Consider the following 22,245-nt stretch of genomic DNA (forward strand, 5'->3'; position numbering starts at 1 on the left):
AATCAAATATTTAATATATGTATACATACAAAAAAAATTGAATTAAAATTAAAATACGTATAAACTGCTACGTATTTTCTCTTCTATATGTTTATAGATATTTAAACATTGTTTTATGTTACTCATTAATAAAGTTAATAGCCCATAATTTGTATTAATCAAGAAGATATTAAAAAATATCTATCTCATCTAATATAATATATTTATTAACGCAAATGTCGAGTTAAAGGAATATATACGTATCTTAAAATCAATGATTCTACGTTGTAAACAAGCCTTAGCAACCACTTTACTTCAGTATATTAAAATTCTTTCTTCATTCGTATAATATACATTTTAAGTAAAGAATACGTTCTGTATAATCTACGAATTTTTGTAGTAATACAATACATGATGATATTATGCAAGCTAAAGTAAATGTAAGAATTCTGTGATATAAGGCACTCGAACAAAGATGTGCTATAAACTCCATTAGCTCACGAGATACTATATTTTTATTGTACATGTATAAGACACTGGAAACGCAGTGCAGATTTCAGTTTGCTAGCATCGTTGCAAATGATAAGACTTAATCGAGCGATCTCAACTGATTTATATTTTTAACACGGAAATCAAGACACAAGAGACAAGACATGGATGAGACAACAATCGATTCGATTTTTTCGGGATCCTTGAAATCCTTACCGCCTGTTAGTTCAAAAATTGTGCGGATATTTACGAGCTCGACCTTTACCGGTAAGCTATTAATAATTATAACAAAGAATAAAAGAGCGATGAAAAATATTATTTGATGTTGAAGAGTTTAAAAGAAACTTATAAGTAGTGTAAAATGACATAATGTAAAGTGACAATAATTATATTCGCTTGATTTCAGACACAACAATGGAAAGAAATACTTTGATGGCTCAGTGTTATCCCAAACTCAAGGATTATTGTAGAGAAAAACACGGTTTAGAATTTCAGGTAGGTCTTCATCTCCTAAACAGAAAAAAACTAATATGGTACATCAAGACAGGTAGTTTAGCAAATGATATGTACATAGTAAAACACAAGTTATATATTTTAGATAGAGAAATTGATTTTCTCGGTGCCAGGTACTGATAATATATATATACATATGTGATTCAACCTCTTCATGTTAATTCTTGTGTGATAGAATCAAACAAACTTTGATAATTACATTTAGGTTACATATAGGTATTGCAATTAAATAGATTGAGTAATCAATAAAATTAGTTGATGTACAAATCTGTTTTATTTATCTAATAATTTCGTGATATAAAATTTTATATTTTATTAGTAATTTTGGTTGATAATGATATAAACTAAAATATTGCGTATTTTTATAATAAAAATAAAAATTTGTCTTAAGTAATGATAATTAAATTCATTTTCGCAGGTGGTTGATATGAGATGGGGTGTTCGTGATGAAGCCACCGATGATCATATGACTACAGAGCTGTGTATGAGAGAAATAGAAAATTGTCAGAGACTGTCCATGGGACCTAATTTTGTTGTTAGTAAATGTTTTTTAATTTAAATAATTCCTCTATTTGTATATTGAAAATTTACAGCTTCAGATTATACCCAGTTTTCTAATCAAGCAGTAGAGTTAAACTGTTATTAAAATTTGGAATTAAAGCTACCAAGTACTGTAATATTTACAAAAAATAAATAAATATAATTAAATATTTTCGTACATAGGTATTTCTCGGACAGAAATATGGATATCGTCCTATACCAACATATGTTCTCAGTTCCGAATTAGAGATGTTAAGGACAGAATTGGATGGTCAGGGAATGGACGTTAGTCTTTTGGATAAATGGTACAAGAAAGATAGCAATGCTGTACCGCCTACAAGTATATTACAGCCAATTTCGTCTATTCTTAAAAATTTTAACAATAAAGTAAATAATTTTTCAGCTACATTTAATAATGTAATTTATATAATACAGTACCAGTTAATTATCACGTAATATTATTTCTTTCTTATAATCACATCTTTTTGTTTCTGTATCTTTAAGAGAATACCTAAGTTGCAACAAGAGGATCAAGCAATCTGGTGGGACACTATGTGCAAAATGCAAAAATTATTCAGAAAAGGCGCGCAATCCTTATTCAACACCGGGAAGTTTGACAAAGATACAATGCACAATTATTTCATGTCTGGTACGTAAGAGAAATGCAATATTATATATTCAATATTCAATACAATAAAAAATAACTCAACAGATAAAAAATAATTCAATATTAATATTAAAAAAATAAAACTGATACAGTAAAAGAAAATAATAAATTTAATGCCAAATTTTAACACATTAAATATACTCCATATTAAAAATTATTCTTCATTAATAAAATTTTTAAGCGTTAATAACATCAAAATATTTTTTCGACATTCAAGTATCGCATTACACCATACGTTTGCATTGAAATAAAATTTTAATAAGAAATAATCATTAAACAGTGACCGAGCGAGAAGTGATTAACGGCGTGCTAAATGTTAAAAACACGAAAAACCATTGCCTGGCATACGTGCGATACATAAATAATATTAACCTTCAAAATTTGAGGAAGGCAAGTCTGTTTCTGGATATAGCTAACAGAAGTTTAGATAACGAAGCCTCGAAATTGTTGGCTGATCTCAGAGATGAGCGACTACCGAATAAAATCGAAAGCACAAATCTGCAGAGGTACTCCCATTCTTACCCTTAAGATACACTAGCAATTTTTGTTGCAATTACCTTAACGTGACGGTTCATACAGGTACACGGTAGAATGGATAGGACGAGAGGGTCTGGATCCTGAAACTCATAGCGAATACCTTCAGCATTTCATCACTCACTTTTACAGAAACATAGTGAAACTTGTGGACCGTGCCATGAGGAAGGAAGACAATTCCGCGCAGGGACAAATAATAACCGAAATTTTGCAACATCTGCACGCCTGTAATAATTCCGTAAAGGTAGGAATTTATCAGGATTTTGATTTTGGCCAAAATATAATGTATAAAGTATTAAATTAATTTAAATAGTTTGACAATGTCATGTTACTTTTTTAAATATAAAATTTAAAAGCGAAATATTCTTTGTTGTCTTTGAATATATATTATTTATTTTTAAATATAGTTATACTAAAAAATAAAGTCTACTATTACTTTTGATCAAACATCGATTAAGTAACACAATTTGAAATTATTGATTAATGCTTATTTTAATTCTTTATTTCACAAATTACTCTGTACTTGTCGCATTCACACAGGTGTTTTACGGGCGCGAGGACACGCTGGAGAGGATAAAAAATTATATGCTAGGTGACAGCGATAAGCCATTAGTGCTGTATGGAGAAGGAGGATGCGGTAAAACTTCTTTGTTGGCGAAAAGTGCAGGTTTGACTAGCAGCTCCTGGTTAACTGATAAGAAACCAATTAGCATAATTCGATTCCTCGGCACTACTCCGGACAGCAGTGCGCTTACGCCCACGTTAATCTCAATTTGTCAGCAAGTGAGTGTTGCTTACACTTCTCGCCACTTTGGAAGATAATAAAACATTTTTATCGCTGTTCCCAGATTTCATACAATTATGGATTATCATTTGAAGAGATCCCAGACGATCTAGTGCCATTAACAGCCTACTTTAAGTATCTGTTGACCTTAGCTAACACCCAACAGCCCATTCTGTTGTTTTTGGACAGTGTCGATCAGCTGACAGGCGTACAGGGTAATAAATTGTCATGGTTGCCTACGAGGCTACCACCAAACTGTAAGGTGAATACAAAATGCAGTCATTATACAGTACCTTAAAATTAAATAATAACAGTACGGTAAAAGAAATTAAATAACGAAAAAAACTTCAAAAAAGCTACATTTTGATCATGATTGATTCTGTACAAAAAAATTCCAATTTCGACTAAGGTGTATCAATATTTCAGATGATTTTATCCTGCGCAGCGGAAGAATCGAATCCGGTAATTTCGAGAGATTATCAGTTGCTGCGCAGGATGATAGACACTGAAGAAAGTTTCATCGAGGTGACTGCTTTGGGCGAAGATCTGGCTATGGACGTAATAAGGTGGAGAAATCATCAGTATTATTAGAATTGTTAAAAAGAATATCTGCTTTAAATTGATGAATAAAAATATATCTTTAACTTTCTAAACATCCTTTTTTTTTGAGATATTTTGTATTATTCTTGCAGAATGTGGATGAAAACAGCAAGAAGAGATCTGAATAATTACCAATGGCGTCTTGTGGCGAATGCTATATCGAAGTGTTCCTTGCCCATTTTTGTGAAGCTTGTGTTCGCAGAGATCTGCCGGTGGCGTAGTTACACGAAACCGGCGGACACGCACCTAGCCAGCACGGTGATGGATAGCATAATGATGTTGTTCGAGAGGATCGAGAAGCAGCACGGTAAGATCTTGGTCTTTCACGCCCTGGCCTACATCACGGCCGCCAAGTCTGGCTTGTCAGAGTCCGAGCTTGAAGATCTGATCTCTCTGGACGACAAAGTTCTCGACGACGTCTACCAATACCATCTGCCGCCGGTGAGACGCATTCCACCTCTGCTTTGGACCAGAATACGGAACGACCTGCCCAATTACTTGAGCGAAAGAGAGGCGGACGGTGTGAGCGTTTTGAATTGGTACCACAGGCAATTTAGGGATACAGCTAAAGAGCGATACTTCAAGAACATGAACATGGCGATGTATTTCCATTCAATGATAGCGGACTATTATCTGGGAATTTGGGGCGGCGGTAAACCAAAGCCTTTTAAGTACACCGAGATACAGAGACATCGGCAAGTACAGTGGATTTCGTTACAATAATCTTGAATTTAAATCGATTAATATCATAGTAGAAATAACAGAACAACTCTCATAAACAGAGATTTAGATTTTTACTCTTAAGATAATAAAATACTAATTTAGTTTAAAGATGTATTATATTTAAAAATTGACTTTAAGAAATGATGAAAAACTGATTTCATTATTAAAGAAATATTTTATAACAAAGCAAGAAATAAGCTTACATACATATTACAATTTGTAGATTCAATTTAACGGATAAGGAAGGGGTGGCAGACAGAAAAGTGCCAGAGCAGCCATTGGCATTTTACTCAAAGGAGGGAACTATCTCGAGATACAATTTGCGAAAGGTGGTGTATTACGAAAAGTGGCGTAATATAAAAGAGAATGCTAAAGATATCTTCTGCTTTCTGTTTCACGATCAAAGTTTGGCGAATTACCGTTTCATCTGGTAAGAGCACGGCGCTTTAAGGATCTCTTCGAGAACGTTTTATTTAATTACGAATGGCTGCACGCTAAATTAAGCTCTTGTCCCCTACAAGCAGTGCTTTCTGATTTCGAAGACGCGTGTAACTTCGTTGACAATCAAAGTTTGGTCAGGTAAGCCACAGAAAAATTCAGATTGTTTCTCTGACGATGCAAAGTTCAATAATTCTAATTTGCCAAACATTCTAATTTTTTGAGAGAGTCGTAATTTTTTAGACATTTCAATTGTTTTAAATATTTTATAGACATTTCGTTATTTCTGTTATTTGATATTTTTATGTTTTTCCAGAGAACTCATGTTGGTCGCTGACGCTCTGAGATTAGGCGGTGCAATCTTGGGAAATCATCCTGACATGCTCGCGCCGCAATTGATTGGTCGATTACTGCCGGAGATCGGTGCAAATGTTAACGTGAGAATGTTGCTCCGAGCATGTGATCAAGACGGCGTCAAGAACTGCGCTTTGCTTCCTCTCTATCACTGTCTACATACACCTGGTGGACCATTGAAAGTAATTCATGAATTCATTAATATAAAACTTTAATAAATTTAATACTTTTAATCTTTAAAAGTTCTGTAAAATTGCCGTTTCCTCGAATAGATTGTAAAAATTACATATTACATACAAAGTATCAAGAGCGTTAAAAATTTTGTATTCCCATTAAAAAAATCTATTGTCTTCATAAATCTATATAATATAACTAAGTTGGTAGAACAATATTTTTAATCACGATATTATTTTCTAGTACTCGTTGGAAGGTCATCAGTTTGCAGTATTCGGATTTTGCTTGACTTCGGATTATCGTTACATAGTATCGATATCCAATAAATTTATCACCTGGGATTTGAGTACCAGCGACATGACGAGGGATGTCAGTCCCGGTGTGGAAGGTATAATGCAACGATTGGTCTTGAGCCCGGACAACAGATACGCCGGAGCTTTTACGACCAATTATCAGGTACAAGTTCTCATGACGCTGAAACTGGCCGCCCGTCGAACGATGCCAGGGGCGTAGCGGAGGCGCAATTGGGGGTTCCTTCTTCGCGCTCTCCTTGTAAATTTCGCTCACGACGGATATACTTCATTTTGGTTTCTGATATTGTTAGCAACCTCTACAAAAAATCCCGCCCTCCTCTGACCCCGCCGAGATATATAAATGGGAGGAAATTGCCCCAAAACACGTAAAAATCCAATTTTTTTAGTTCTTTTACTTAAAATACCTTTTGTGCCACGACGGATGCACTTGATTTTGGTTTGTGATATTGCTGGCAACCTCTACAAAAAATCCCGCCCTCCTCTGACCCCGCCGGGATATATAAATGGGGGAAATTGCCCCAAAACACGTAAAAATCCCATTTTTTTAGTTCTTTTACTTAAAATACCTTTTGTGCCACGACGGATGCACTTGATTTTGGTTTCTGATATTGCTGTCAACCTCTACAAAAAATCCCGCCCTCCTCTGACCCCGCCAGGATAGTTAAATTAGGAAAAATTGCCCCAAAACACCTCTAAATTCTATTTTCGTAGTTCTGATAACTAAAATACCTTTTGTGCCACGACGGATGCACTTGATTTTGGTTTGTGATATTGCTGGCAACCTCTACAAAAAATCCCGCCCTCCTCTGACCCCGCCAGGATAGTTAAATTAGGAAAAATTGCCCCAAAACACCTCTAAATTCTATTTTCGTAGTTCTGATAACTAAAATACCTTTTGTGCCACGACGGATGTACTTGATTTTGGTTTGTGATATTGCTGGCAACCTCTACAAAAAATCCCGCCCTCCTCTGACCCCGCCGAGATATATAAATGGGAGGAAATTGCCCCAAAACGCGTAAAAATCCAATTTTTTTAGTTCTTTTACTTAAAATACCTTTTGTGCCACGACGGATGCACTTGATTTTGGTTTCTGATATTGCTGGCAACCTCTACAAAAAATCCCGCCCTTCTCTGACCCCGCCAGGATATATAAATGGGGGGAAATTGCCTCAAAACACGTAAAAATCCAATTTTTTTTAGTTCTTTTACTTAAAATACCTTTTGTGCCGCGACGAATGCACTTGATTTTGGTTTCTGATATTGCTGGCAACCTCTACAAAAAATCCCGCCCTCCTCTGACCCCGCCAGGATAGTTAAATTAGGAAAAATTGCCCCAAAACACCTCTAAATTCAATTTTCGTAGTTCTGATAACTAAAATACCTTTTGTGCCACGACGGATGCACTTGATTTTGGTTTGTGATATTACTGGCAACCTCTACAAAAAATCCCGCCCTCCTCTGACCCCGCCGAGATATATAAATGGGAGGAAATTGCCCCAAAACACGTAAAAATCCAATTTTTTTAGTTCTTTTACTTAAAATACCGTTTGTGCCACGACGGATGCATTTGATTTTGGTTTGTGATATTGCTGGCAACCTCTACAAAAAATCCCGCCCTCCTCTGACCCCGCCGAGATATATAAATGGGAGGAAATTGCCCCAAAACACGTAAAAATCCAATTTTTTTAGTTCTTTTACTTAAAATACCGTTTGTGCCACGACGGATGCATTTGATTTTGGTTTGTGATATTGCTGGCAACCTCTACAAAAAATCCCGCCCTCCTCTGACCCCACCGGGATATATAAATGGGGGGAAATTGCCCCAAAACACGTAAAAATCCAATTTTTTTGGTTCTTTTACTGAAAATACCTTTTGTGCCACGGCGGATGCACTTGATTTTGGTTTGTGATATTGCTGACAACCTCTACAAAAAATCCAGCTCCTCTCTGACCCCGCCAGGATTATAAAGTGAGGGGAAATTGCCCCAAAACACTTATAAGACCGATTTTAACCATTCTAGTATTTTATTTTTTAATTCTAGTTTATTACAATCTGTCTACATTCATGTAGGACATTCAGTAATATTTATGATACATAATTGGACATGTAAGGAGTGCGTCCATTGAAATACCCCTCTACAAAAATTCTAGTAGTTGAAATAATTTTTGTGCCAAGGCGGAAGAACTTGATTTTGATTTCTGGCATAGCTTTTCAGAAGTTTCTGTTTCCCTCTGACCCCGCCGAGGAACTTAAATGGGGGAAACTTGTCCCAAAACAATTGTAAATTCAATTTTAATAATTCTGGCAACTAAAATACGTTTTATGACTATTTGTACAATAATAAATTTAAACAAAACGTAGCGAGGTCGCGTAGTACATGAAACGAACCCAGCCAAAAACAGCAGGATCGAAGCCACTAGTATGTATTAAATTTTTTCTTGCCTTCTGCCGAACCCGGGGCCACGAACGAGGACGTAGCAAGAATAGCCCCATGCTTTTTTTGTTTTTTTATTTTTTATTTTTTTTTTACTTTTCCTCATTTTATATATTTTTTGTGTTTTTTTTAAATTTTATATATATTTTTTTACTTTTTCTGATTTTATATATATTTTTAAAAAATTTTTTAATTTTGTTTTTTTAAAAATACTTTCTTATTTTTTGTAGAGGTTGCCAGCAATATCAGAAACCAAAATCAAGTGCATCCGTCGTGGCACAAAAGGTATTTTAAGTAAAAGAACTAAAAAAATTGGATTTTTACGCGTTTTGGGGCAATTTCCTCCCATTTATATATCTCGGCGGGGTCAGAGGAGGGCGGGATTTTTTGTAGAGGTTGCCAGCAATATCACAAACCAAAATCAAGTGCATCCGTCGTGGCACAAAAGGTATTTTAGTTATCAGAACTACGAAAATAGAATTTAGAGGTGTTTTGGGGCAATTTTTCCTAATTTAACTATCCTGGCGGGGTCAGAGGAGGGCGGGATTTTTTGTAGAGGTTGACAGCAATATCAGAAACCAAAATCAAGTGCATCCGTCGTGGCACAAAAGGTATTTTAAGTAAAAGAACTAAAAAAATGGGATTTTTACGTGTTTTGGGGCAATTTCCCCCATTTATATATCCCGGCGGGGTCAGAGGAGGGCGGGATTTTTTGTAGAGGTTGCCAGCAATATCACAAACCAAAATCAAGTGCATTCGTCGCGGCACAAAAGGTATTTTAAGTAAAAGAACTAAAAAAAATTGGATTTTTACGTGTTTTGAGGCAATTTCCCCCCATTTATATATCCTGGCGGGGTCAGAGAAGGGCGGGATTTTTTGTAGAGGTTGCCAGCAATATCAGAAACCAAAATCAAGTGCATCCGTCGTGGCACAAAAGGTATTTTAAGTAAAAGAACTAAAAAAATTGGATTTTTACGCGTTTTGGGGCAATTTCCTCCCATTTATATATCTCGGCGGGGTCAGAGGAGGGCGGGATTTTTTGTAGAGGTTGCCAGCAATATCACAAACCAAAATCAAGTACATCCGTCGTGGCACAAAAGGTATTTTAGTTATCAGAACTACGAAAATAGAATTTAGAGGTGTTTTGGGGCAATTTTTCCTAATTTAACTATCCTGGCGGGGTCAGAGGAGGGCGGGATTTTTTGTAGAGGTTGCCAGCAATATCACAAACCAAAATCAAGTGCATCCGTCGTGGCACAAAAGGTATTTTAGTTATCAGAACTACGAAAATAGAATTTAGAGGTGTTTTGGGGCAATTTTTCCTAATTTAACTATCCTGGCGGGGTCAGAGGAGGGCGGGATTTTTTGTAGAGGTTGACAGCAATATCAGAAACCAAAATCAAGTGCATCCGTCGTGGCACAAAAGGTATTTTAAGTAAAAGAACTAAAAAAATGGGATTTTTACGTGTTTTGGGGCAATTTCCCCCATTTATATATCCCGGCGGGGTCAGAGGAGGGCGGGATTTTTTGTAGAGGTTGCCAGCAATATCACAAACCAAAATCAAGTGCATTCGTCGCGGCACAAAAGGTATTTTAAGTAAAAGAACTAAAAAAAATTGGATTTTTACGTGTTTTGAGGCAATTTCCCCCCATTTATATATCCTGGCGGGGTCAGAGAAGGGCGGGATTTTTTGTAGAGGTTGCCAGCAATATCAGAAACCAAAATCAAGTGCATCCGTCGTGGCACAAAAGGTATTTTAAGTAAAAGAACTAAAAAAATTGGATTTTTACGCGTTTTGGGGCAATTTCCTCCCATTTATATATCTCGGCGGGGTCAGAGGAGGGCGGGATTTTTTGTAGAGGTTGCCAGCAATATCACAAACCAAAATCAAGTACATCCGTCGTGGCACAAAAGGTATTTTAGTTATCAGAACTACGAAAATAGAATTTAGAGGTGTTTTGGGGCAATTTTTCCTAATTTAACTATCCTGGCGGGGTCAGAGGAGGGCGGGATTTTTTGTAGAGGTTGCCAGCAATATCACAAACCAAAATCAAGTGCATCCGTCGTGGCACAAAAGGTATTTTAGTTATCAGAACTACGAAAATAGAATTTAGAGGTGTTTTGGGGCAATTTTTCCTAATTTAACTATCCTGGCGGGGTCAGAGGAGGGCGGGATTTTTTGTAGAGGTTGACAGCAATATCAGAAACCAAAATCAAGTGCATCCGTCGTGGCACAAAAGGTATTTTAAGTAAAAGAACTAAAAAAATGGGATTTTTACGTGTTTTGGGGCAATTTCCCCCATTTATATATCCCGGCGGGGTCAGAGGAGGGCGGGATTTTTTGTAGAGGTTGCCAGCAATATCACAAACCAAAATCAAGTGCATTCGTCGCGGCACAAAAGGTATTTTAAGTAAAAGAACTAAAAAAAATTGGATTTTTACGTGTTTTGAGGCAATTTCCCCCCATTTATATATCCTGGCGGGGTCAGAGAAGGGCGGGATTTTTTGTAGAGGTTGCCAGCAATATCAGAAACCAAAATCAAGTGCATCCGTCGTGGCACAAAAGGTATTTTAAGTAAAAGAACTAAAAAAATTGGATTTTTACGCGTTTTGGGGCAATTTCCTCCCATTTATATATCTCGGCGGGGTCAGAGGAGGGCGGGATTTTTTGTAGAGGTTGCCAGCAATATCACAAACCAAAATCAAGTACATCCGTCGTGGCACAAAAGGTATTTTAGTTATCAGAACTACGAAAATAGAATTTAGAGGTGTTTTGGGGCAATTTTTCCTAATTTAACTATCCTGGCGGGGTCAGAGGAGGGCGGGATTTTTTGTAGAGGTTGCCAGCAATATCACAAACCAAAATCAAGTGCATCCGTCGTGGCACAAAAGGTATTTTAGTTATCAGAACTACGAAAATAGAATTTAGAGGTGTTTTGGGGCAATTTTTCCTAATTTAACTATCCTGGCGGGGTCAGAGGAGGGCGGGATTTTTTGTAGAGGTTGACAGCAATATCAGAAACCAAAATCAAGTGCATCCGTCGTGGCACAAAAGGTATTTTAAGTAAAAGAACTAAAAAAATGGGATTTTTACGTGTTTTGGGGCAATTTCCCCCATTTATATATCCCGGCGGGGTCAGAGGAGGGCGGGATTTTTTGTAGAGGTTGCCAGCAATATCACAAACCAAAATCAAGTGCATCCGTCGTGGCACAAAAGGTATTTTAAGTAAAAGAACTAAAAAAATTGGATTTTTACGTGTTTTGGGGCAATTTCCTCCCATTTATATATCTCGGCGGGGTCAGAGGAGGGCGGGATTTTTTGTAGAGGTTGCTAACAATATCAGAAACCAAAATGAAGTATATCCGTCGTGAGCGAAATTTACAAGGAGAGCGCGAAGAAGGAACCCCCAATTGCGCCTCCGCTACGCCCCTGGCATCGTTCGACGGGCGGCCAGTTTCAGCGTCATCAAGTTCTCTTAATTAATTCTAAGAAATTATTTATATTGTCGAGAAAATACAAGATTTTTTTTACTTGAACTCTATTTAATTGTGTTCATTCTTTAAACTAAATTCATGAGAAATAACGAAGAGGCTTTGTTTCGACGTTTTCGTCGAGAATAAATTATCTTTGAAATAGAAGAATACTTCATGATATATTTTCTGTAGAGTGTCGTTTTGAACACCCTAACGAGCGAATTCGTCGTCATCGACAATCCTTTACCGAACGGGGATGCAGTGTGCGGTGTGTATCTGATGAATCAGTACGCCTTTATCTATGGGACGCTGGGCTGGTGCAGATTCGATCTGCGAGGAAACCTGCTCGACACTCACACCAATCCTGAAGATTCCAACAAATGGCCGATACTGTGTAAGGAGAATATCATCCATATTCCATATCTATATTTTTTATATTGTATAACTTTCATTCTTACTGTCTTACAGATGTAGAATATACAAATCTGGATCTCTACAGAATTGTATTCTGGTCGGGCAGCCTCGATGACACGCGTATGCTTTTGCACACTTACAGGAAGAAGACATCATTGGAGCCATTCCAGTTTCATAGGTAGGAAAGTAGAACTGTTATCAATAAGGGATGTGTAGAAAGACATAAATAATAAAAGATTACCGTAAATTTTTCCAGTGCTATGGTCATGACTAAGGATAAAGATACTTTGTACGCGTGTACGAGTAAAGATGATTATAGAATCACAAAGTACAAAAGTGACGAGATTTCATCGTACTGGGAAAAGGTTTACGACATGCCGCGGGCATACAACGATGACGTCGAGTATCTGCTACAGCTAAAATTGGACAGAGAGGAGGAAATGCTATTGGCGACGACCGGGAACGGATTCATCGTGTGGTTCCTGGAGAGTAAAAGCGACGCACACGTTTTGATGTTACCGAACGGAGTGAGAAACATCAGTACACGAATGATGTGTTCGAATTCTATCATGGTCAGTGGCACCAAGAACTACGCTGTCGCTGGTGTAAGGTAGGATTGCATCTTTTTTTTATAAAACAGAACAACCTTTTAGGAGAAACACACAGCTCTGTATGAAAATGACTGATTGGTAGATGGTGGGAGTTTTAGATTCGATCTCGACGATGCTCATCTCATGTTTCTATATTTCTTAGAAGCTTAAATCAAACTTGAATCTTTTTTCCTACAGAAAGAATCTGTACGTTTGGTCGCTCGAGACGTCCGATTTGGTAAAAATACTAGACGCGCACTTCGCGAGGATCATTCAGCTGGAAGCGTTGACCGTCGGGAATTGGAATAGCGTTGTGACGTCGAGTATCGATAGAAGCGTCAAGGTGTGGAACATTAATAACATTTTCGAGCAGGTTCACGTCATCGACCGACATGAGCTGCAAATAGACATGTTAAGGTAATCCTGGAAAAAAAAAAAAAAAAAGGGAAATATGAATTCTGTGTGTAACTTATTGTACATTGTAAAACAGTTTGAGCGAGAAGGGTAACCTGGCCGTTACGGTTACCAGAGATTGTGTGGGTGTTTGGGACTTGCTAACGGGTAGATTGATATCAAAGCTGGCTGACAGTCCGTTAGGAGCGATTGTCACACACGCTTGCATCACGCAGGACAGCAAGTGAGTCAATTCCGTCTGATTTAATTTTACCAAATTGCGAATTGTATTCTTTTATCAAAGCTTAAAATGTATAATGGAGTTCAATCTGACAAACAACTCTGGAAAAAAATTGACAATTAATTCTCATTTCAGATACATAGTGTCGACGGAATCGGGAAATGTTCTCATTTGGAATAGAATTACGGAGCAAGTGTTGTTCAAGGAGGAGCAGAAGAGTGTCAGGCAGTTAACGCTGATAGAAAATTCGACCAAGTTCATAGTCGTTTCGAGGCCTAACAATCCTACGGGGGTAGAAAACGTGCGGACCACGGCGACTCTCGTCGTGAGAAGTATTCCAGGTAAAAAAGGCAATTCTCAGGATGATTCGTAGCGCATTCGTAGCATCTCTGTGACTCTACACGTTCATAAAAATTATTTTATACTAGATGGTAGAACGATATTCTCTCTGGAGTATCCTGTGAGAAGCAACACTGGTACATCCTTCCGACAAGTAGTGATAACGTCGGATGACGCTTTTCTGGCGGTACCAGCCGCCGACAAGGGCAACAGGGACTGCGTTATAATTTATAGCGCTAAAACAGGAGCGCTGATCAGCAAAATACCGATCAAGTTGCCTGGATTTAAGGTAACGAGCTTGCTTATGAGTGAGCCAATTATCATAATTTTTAAGCACAATTTTTAAGTGTAATTTGAATGAACCTTAATTTAAATGTCTGAGTCGAAGCAAAATAAAGTAATGTTGATAGAGAAGTATATGTGCCAACAGGATATTATATGCATTACACCGATGCCTAACAAGTCACAGTGGATAGGTATAATTGGTTCTGATAAGGGTACGATTCTCGACATTAATAAAAAGAAGATTATACGTACAATTCCAAAATGGACCGGAAACATCAGCAAGGACGGCAAGTACACCTTGTATGCACCTAGCAGGTAAGCGAATGTTATTCACGTATTTCTTTTAACTTTATGTACTGCGTTACAAAGCGACTAAATGTATATTTTATTAGAGGTGGCCTCGAACTCCTAGAATTAAAGAAAGGTACGAGCGTGAAAACCTATATACCAAAGGTGGCTGAGGGTGTGTTCACCGTTATATCAATGTTCAATCGTACGGACGAGTACGTTTTGTACTATCACAGTGGCCGAAAAACCATCAGAGTCTTCAGGCAAGTATATATATATATATATATATATATATATATATATATATATATTCAACCCTCCTTTTAAAATGTATAAGGAGGAATATTAAATATTAAAAGTAGGAATTAGAATTTTAGAATCAGTACAATATATAGGAATATAACAAAAATTGTTATTAAATAACTATAATGGTTCGATACGCTTAGAATACGTTATATGTGCATGCAAATATACATTTCAGATCTTTGGACTGCGAGATAATAGCTAATTACAGAGTACAGGCCGAGCTAAGCGCCATCGACAGCACGCACGATGGCAAGAGCATCGTTCTGGGAACGGTTGATGGCTGCGTGTCAGTGCTGGCGATAGCTGACCCTAAGAAGTCTGAGATGAAAGAATATCTTGCAAACGTCCCATCTCGCGACGAACAGGTGAGAGAAAAAACTTAGCAAACGTGTACAATTTATATACTTGAGATCTTAGAAAAAGGAGTAAAACTGTGCTTAGTAATAAAGGTCTGCACTTATTAGTAAATATACACATTTATCAAAATGCTTTAAGCCTTAAGATGTTAATTAGACAATTGACCAAATTTTAAATTAATTTTAATCCCTTTCTCATTTTAATTGATTAAATTCTAATCTCCAATGTATTAGTTTAATACAGATTTTAGGAGCATAACAAACAAGAAATTCTTCAAATTATACATCCATAAATAATTAACAAGTGGCTAATTATTAAATCTCATATGCAACACATTCTTAATAAAAGAATAAAAGCATCTTATGCAGTACTTAAAAATTGTGGCAAACCAGAGCAACATTTTAAATTGCAAGCTGTCGGTATGCACCAAACTAGAAAGACAAGTGCAAACATTTGTTAGCAAAAGTATCAATTGCTTTCTAAAAATACAATTTTACTGTGCCAAAATGAACAGAGGAGTGACAGATTTGTCACTGTTACTTCAGTGTTCAAATTTTATTGTTTTGACTGTTATTCCTCCATTTCATGTACAAGTTATCATTGATATAATTCTGTAATAAAAGTCGTCACGTCATCCTTTTTCGTCCTGCTCAAATGGGCAGTTCGAATGGCTTGTAAAATCGCACATTGACGACACACCTTTTCACTGATAAATATGTACTAACTGTTGATGCACATCTAGACTGTACACATAACTTTCAATTTCACATTTAAAACGTATCATTGACCTAGTTTACACCGTTTAGTCTGCGACCTATACACTATATTCGATCCAATCCGAAAGGTCACAACGATGTAAACACTCGTGGACTTGCTTGGGTCAGGTCATTTTTTTACGATCCCTGACCCAACTTAGGCCATACAACATAACGCGTGTAAATAGTTTCTTAATAGCTTACTTTAAGTCGGGGTATAGGTTAGGGTACAGGTCAGGTCGCGCGGTGTAAATTAGGCTATTGAGAGTCTTGCAATAAAGCGCGTGTGTCGTGTTTACATACGTACCTAGGTTAGGACTAGGTTAGGTTAGGTTCGCTATATCACGGCGAAAATACGCGTAATATAAAGAACCGAGCGGATAAATGCAGTTGAGAAAAAGACTTACGGCGACGGTGTCGTCGATCGTCGCTGGATACTCGTAATCGTCGGCCGGTGCTGCTGGTGGTCGAGGGAACGACCGGAAAACGGTGCCGTCGGTTCTGCGCCTCAGTTCCACCGCGCCCTACGAGAGAGGAATCACAACAATCGTGTCGTTGCTTCATTTTTGCGTAGAGTACGATTTATATCTTGCTTGACACAAACTGCCGCAAGCACGTGTCCCATGTGAGTTACCTTGGTGCGAGTGTAGAATCACATCGCCGTCGAGCAAGGGAATCCTCCTGTCTCGTCAGCGCGAAGGTCCGCTGCCTCTTCCGATGAGCGACGATTTGGCGACGAGAGCACAACGATCTTCTATCATTTGATCAACTTAATGAGGTTCGCCGTACGCGGAATGCGAAGAGATATCTCCAGATATCTCGCGTGTGATGATACACCCCTCGTGCGTGCGAAGACGCGCAGCGAAAGTGGCGCCTGCGCGAAGCGTGGCCGCGATTATGAATAGTCACAAATAAAGTCGCGATCACATTGCGCGGGCTCGCGATACGACGAAAATTAGGGCCCTTGTACAATACCACACAAGCAACAAGCAATAGGAACAGGGAATAATAGAATCTTTCTCTTTTTTTTAAATTTCCTGTCGCTATTATTTATTGCCTGGTATTATGCAAGGGCCCTTCCGGTCTACTAATCAGAGCGAAGTAAATCGGCGATTGATTGGTTTTGCAACGTTAGCACGCAAAGATACGGAAATTCGGAGCTTTTTTCAAATTTCATGTTAAAAATAAAAGTCGTCTTCAAGTTCACATATATATAGAATACATTTAGAATATATAAGTTTATTTAAATTCAGTTCACAGAATATAGGGCTCGTTTGATCCAAGTTTAGAATATGAATCCAATGAGTTGCGGATATAAAATATATCCAAATTTAAGAATACGATTTCTCTTATTTTTTCATTGAAGAAAAAGAAAAAATGACTCACATATCTTTCCTCTTCTTGCGTGAAGTGCGATGTTTAATTATAATACAATGTGCGTTCGGCAAAGCAAATCTGAGGCGTCTGGAGGCTCTTGTTAACATATTCCGTTTTTGTTATTTACTGAAATTGGACAAAGATAGAGCGAGGTGTAAGAAAGTGCTCTGATGTTTCATTGCTTTGCCGAACGCAGTAATTACATCTGTGGCGCAAGAGGCAAACTACGCATGCGCGACCAAGACCGCGAAAAATAAAAATGTATAAAAATTGTATCCCGCTCAGTTTTCTTGTTTTTTTTTACGCGTCGGTTTTCTGTTTCAGTGGAAGAAGAAGACTGAGAAGCATCGGGCCGCAATAAAGTTCAAGGCCGCCGCTCGGATTGCCCGTGTAACGCACGACCTGTCTGCGAGCGTGAAGCCGACGTTGGGAAGCGATGTCTCGAAAACGATCGAGACGGAAGGAGGCGCGGAGTGAACTCCGAGCAACTTGCGCGAATTGAAAATTATAATTAAATTTTAATTCGTTTTACTTCGATCGTTTGAATTTTAATCTTCAATTCATAATCCTTAATTTTTAATGATTGATATATGGCCAGTTTAACAAACTCCGATGTCAGAAAATTCAGCCGGGTCTCGTTGAATTTATGGCATCGTCAACTGCAAAACTTAAAACTGATCGCATTATTTTTCTTATCTCTTTTCTGTAAATTCTATTTTATTTAAGTAAGATACAATACTTTTAATTATTTTGTAGGTCAGATGTTTAAATAAACTAAAAAATTACGTTAAACTAGGTTAAAATCAGTTTTAAATGTTGCAGTGGCAGTTCATAAAATTAATCGTCTGATTTTATCTTAACTTAATCGAAATTTGGAAAACTGATCCAAATAGACTTGAAATTAATTACGCACCATAGTTGCGCTTTCCTAAAAGCGGCAAAAAAGCTTATTAATATTAAGAAAGTCGTGATTGTTTGCTTACTCGCTCATGGGGGGCGGAGGAGGAAGGTAGTCATGAGCGATGCGGAGAGAAAGAGAGGGAGAGCCCATGGCTACAGAATTTATATTACATTTATTTATGTCTTTTCCTTCCGCGTAATTCTTCTTACAATCTCTCACGCCTGCTTTCTCACTCTCACTGTCTTTCCATTCGAATGGTAAATCGGCACGGGACGAACTCGATCTCGCTCGTCTCCCGAGGACGGTATTCGTCTCTCGTGAATAAACTTCTCTCTCGCGAGGACAGAGAGCTCCGCTTTTCCTAAAATTACACTCTCGGAGGAGCGCTCAGTGCCTCCCGCGCGATGGTATCACCGAGACGTCGAACTCTCTCGAAGGCGTCCTGTGCACTACGCGAGAATCGCGGACATTTGCGATTTCCTTCTTAATACAAAAAGAGATTCGCCGCCGTATCGCCGGGATAACGCGGAATCGCTCGCGACGGCGAACGAGCTTCGAAACGGGAACAGGATTGGTCGAGTCGCAATTATACGCGTGCTTCGCTTCGACACGAAACCAGGATAAGACGCATAACGTGGAAATGTTGCCGACGTGTCTTGGGAGACTCGCCTTCGTCAATTCGTCTTCGACAATAGTAGAGAATCACGATTTATAATATTACATCTTTTTTTTCTCATTCGATGAAACGTAGAATCGCAGAGATGGTCCTCTTATCGCGATAACGTATCGCCACATAATCGCGAATGACAAATACATTGCCGAGAAGAACTGCACAAATCGAGACCGTCCTCGATACGCTCCAGATATGTCCGACGACCGTGCGTGCTTATCCTACTTTCGTGCAACGCGTTTCTCGCCTTTTTGGATTTTGAAAAAGCTGCTTCTGTTCTGAAACCGCTCGGACCGCTTCATACGGGCTTGAATCGTGTACACCGTCTTTTTCGTGTGGACGCGAGGGCTCTTTTTAGAAAGGGGGAATCGATCTCGAATTATTTGCCAAGATACGTTGCGATTTTTTTGTCGCTGACTGATGAACGTAGTGCCGATAAAATGTATGTGACGGATACGTTAATAGCTGGAATTAATCAGTTCAGTTCGCTTTTTCATAATTCTTTTTTTGTTTCTTTAGGCTGGTGACTAATAATTTTACGAATTGTACGTCTGACTGTATTTATAAAATGTTGCACATGCGATACTGTTAACAATACTCGGATTAAAGTTGCGAAATTTTCGTGTCGAATCTGCGCTCTTCTTTCTATTTCTTTTTCCATTTGAACAAACGATCGGAACTTGCTCGAAGATGCCGATTTATTCTCGATATAGGCTAAATTATTCTGCAGTCGAATTATTATTTTTTTTGTTCGGTGTCCTGTTGTTGATTCCTCTCTCTTACTTCTCATTAAACAAGTTTTGGACTTCTTCAAAAATATGCTAACGATCTTGATGTGATGTAGTGCCTTGTTGGATTGCTCTTATTGCAGTTCACTGCCCTTCTGCGTCTGTTGTTGATCCCGTTGTTGCTGCGCTTGTAATGTATCCTTAATGTGTTTCTCAACCTACGAGAAAAAAATGGAACATGTAAATGCAAAATAATGATGTAACTGCAATAAAAAGACAAATAAAAGTGATCTTATGTCTTGGATTCTAAACTTTTTTGTTTTCTATTTATATTTTTGTTATATTTTTATATTTTGAGAAAGTTGACAAAATAAAATGCCAATTTAATTATTTTTTAGAAGAGATTTCAATTCTTTATTTTATTTTTGGATGATTTTAAATTCTTTAAAATTGTGTTCTACTGTTTCAGCAGTTATCTGTGAGAAAACAACTTTAGAGCAAATTAAGCACTGATAAATTAAGAAACTTGTATGCTGGTTTATATCGCATAATAAGAGTGTCCATTTAGAATCATTTCACAAGTACGTACCACTTTTTTTACATGTCTATATGCACTAGATTCTGTATTTCCATGAACATTGTCCACTTTGTACGGCGGTCTAATAGTGACATTATTAAATACAACAATATTAGCTCCATTCCACGTAATATCTTGAATAGTCTTCGATATAGCGATAAAGAGCTTCTGTCCTTCTGGAGATACTCCGGCCTGCAGAGCCATTACCAGTCTCCTCTTCTCATCAATCTGATTACGAACTCTTGTATTTAGCCTTTGTAGATTAAGGCTTTGTGGTGGTTCACTGGTAGTAGGACTAACTTCTCGTGTCACTTGAACGTTGGACACAAGGGATAAATTTACTATATGTATATCGTTTAACGAGGGCCTCCCACTCGACGATGGAGATTCTATTAAGTTGTTATTAAGGAAAACTCTTTCAAATGAAAGATTAACATCAAATATTTATAACTAAATTTCAGTAAACATTTGTCTGTACATTTTGGCAACTGTTTTATGACAAGAATAGTTTCCAAAACTAAAAAATTTTAGAGCATTAGAGCATTCTAAATATTTAATTCCAACATATATAATCATAATTTCTCTAATAAATTCATTTTATAGATTACTCATCACAAGTCAAAGAATTTTGTTTACTAATAGAAAGATGCTCCAATATACATTGAGGTATGTTTAATGCTATTAGAATAGCACATTATATCACCAATACAATTGAATATGAAAACTGGAGTAGAGACAAGTGGCATCGGCAAAGGCGAGCTCGAGGCGACAACGGGCGTGCGATCACGTGCTCTCTCGAGATCGCGGTTGAAGCATTCGGACTAGTTGCGGATTGCACCGTATCGAAATGCCGTCGACGATAAAGTATGTGTATGTTGGGTGGGCAGGTAGGTAGATCGGCACGATCAACGACCGAGGGGATAAAACTAACCTGAGTCGCGCGACCGAGTTGCCACGTTCATTCGGACAGGAGTCGCGCGGACACGTCGGCGAGCGCGTCGCGCGGGACTCACGACGCGAGTCGCCGCGTGGCCGCGCGGGAATCCCGCGTCGACGCGCGGCGCCGCGAGTCGTCGCCGTCGCCGCGACGTCCCGCTATTTACACTCGCGGGTGCATCCTCGTGGGTGGCAGAAGGAAGCGCAACGCGACTGGTCCCTTCGTCGCGACCACCGTCATCATCGTCGTCGTTGTTGTAGTCGTCGTTGCCGTTGCCGCCATCGTCGCTCGAGGTCGCCGACGCCGTCGTGTCTCCGCGTACAAAAAAGGATACTTAGTATCAGCATTTTGGTCTGTGGATCGAACGCCAACACCTCACCCTCTATCTCCTTTTCATGGCAGGTTTTACAGAGCACCGTGCTGCCGATGCTAAACCAGTCGCTGGCTCCGGCCATTTTTCACTGCCGACGGCCTCTCGCGAACGCGACACGCGACGCGCCGTCCCTCTCGCGGCCGCGGACGTTGTACTACGCGACGACGGTAACGGCGCGCACTCCGCTCGACACTTGCTCTCTCGACCAGAGAAAAGTGCTGAGGGCCACTTGCAATAAGAGTGAGAGCAGAGAGGAACCTGAGAGCGTGGTCACCATCGCGTCGTTTTAGGTGTTTTCATCCATCAGCGCCTCTATGTGCACAAAATGTGCACATTGAACTACGTAGTCAAATATCTATGAATCCCGTAGGTAATGTGCATGACTTTTTGGGTCTCTTCTATGCTATGTCCACGTTTATTTGGTTCTGTTTTATGCTATACCCGTAAATTTTACAATTATATGCATTCATATTTTAAATCTGTTTTATGCAATATGCTTGTGCATAATCGTGTTCTATAAATGTGCAATACCACATATACATGATATAAATTCAATTAATTAATTTGATAAAAATTCACTCACCGATTGCTGTCGCTGCTCCTGCTGCTACATTCCTTTTCCGGTTTTGCTAACATTTCTTTGCCGCTTTCTGCTGATATCATCCTGCTATTCTCGAACCGCACATTAATAACG

At 38.4% G+C, this 22,245-nt stretch overlaps 3 protein-coding genes across 6 annotated transcripts in view; 1 reads left to right on the plus strand and 2 right to left on the minus strand.

The window, feature by feature from the left end:
• LOC105839032 (transformation/transcription domain-associated protein) overlaps positions 1-16,910 on the minus strand; it is a 31,732-nt gene extending 14,822 nt beyond the window's left edge. Inside the window, exons 1-3 of one of the 4 annotated variants that reach the window (XM_028193152.2) lie at positions 16,623-16,910; positions 16,396-16,512; positions 14,535-14,690 (exon numbers count right to left, since the gene is read on the minus strand). The gene's annotated coding sequence lies outside the window, so the exon portion shown is untranslated. Of the gene's footprint in view, positions 1-2,745; positions 2,858-14,534; positions 14,691-16,395; positions 16,513-16,622 lie in introns of those variants that run through there. The other 3 variants (XM_036291732.1, XM_012685038.3, XM_012685039.3) reach the window with 3 other exon arrangements.
• LOC105839033 (NACHT and WD repeat domain-containing protein 2) lies at positions 2-19,563 on the plus strand. The gene is made up of 26 exons (XM_012685040.3): positions 2-735; positions 875-963; positions 1,400-1,516; positions 1,705-1,908; positions 2,026-2,170; positions 2,469-2,694; positions 2,768-2,966; positions 3,263-3,505; positions 3,571-3,768; positions 3,933-4,072; positions 4,199-4,801; positions 5,053-5,158; positions 5,236-5,408; positions 5,584-5,803; positions 6,039-6,251; positions 12,213-12,414; positions 12,489-12,612; positions 12,691-13,044; positions 13,223-13,441; positions 13,515-13,661; positions 13,794-13,999; positions 14,087-14,286; positions 14,428-14,597; positions 14,675-14,833; positions 15,052-15,241; positions 17,690-19,563. The coding sequence occupies exons 1-26, from the start codon at positions 633-635 to the stop codon at positions 17,840-17,842; spliced, it is 5,103 nt and encodes a 1,700-aa protein (XP_012540494.1). The 5' UTR covers positions 2-632; the 3' UTR covers positions 17,843-19,563.
• LOC105839034 (protein LSM12 homolog) lies at positions 18,427-21,718 on the minus strand. The gene is made up of 3 exons (XM_036291733.1): positions 21,513-21,718; positions 20,254-20,630; positions 18,427-19,882 (listed from the first exon to the last, which is right to left on the minus strand). The coding sequence occupies exons 1-3, from the start codon at positions 21,631-21,633 to the stop codon at positions 19,799-19,801; spliced, it is 582 nt and encodes a 193-aa protein (XP_036147626.1). The 5' UTR covers positions 21,634-21,718; the 3' UTR covers positions 18,427-19,798.
• Positions 21,719-22,245: the final 527 nt, after the last annotated feature.

This window comes from Monomorium pharaonis, chromosome 9 (genome assembly GCF_013373865.1).
Source record: "Monomorium pharaonis isolate MP-MQ-018 chromosome 9, ASM1337386v2, whole genome shotgun sequence".
In the NCBI taxonomy this organism is placed as follows: Eukaryota; Metazoa; Arthropoda; class Insecta; order Hymenoptera; family Formicidae; genus Monomorium; species Monomorium pharaonis.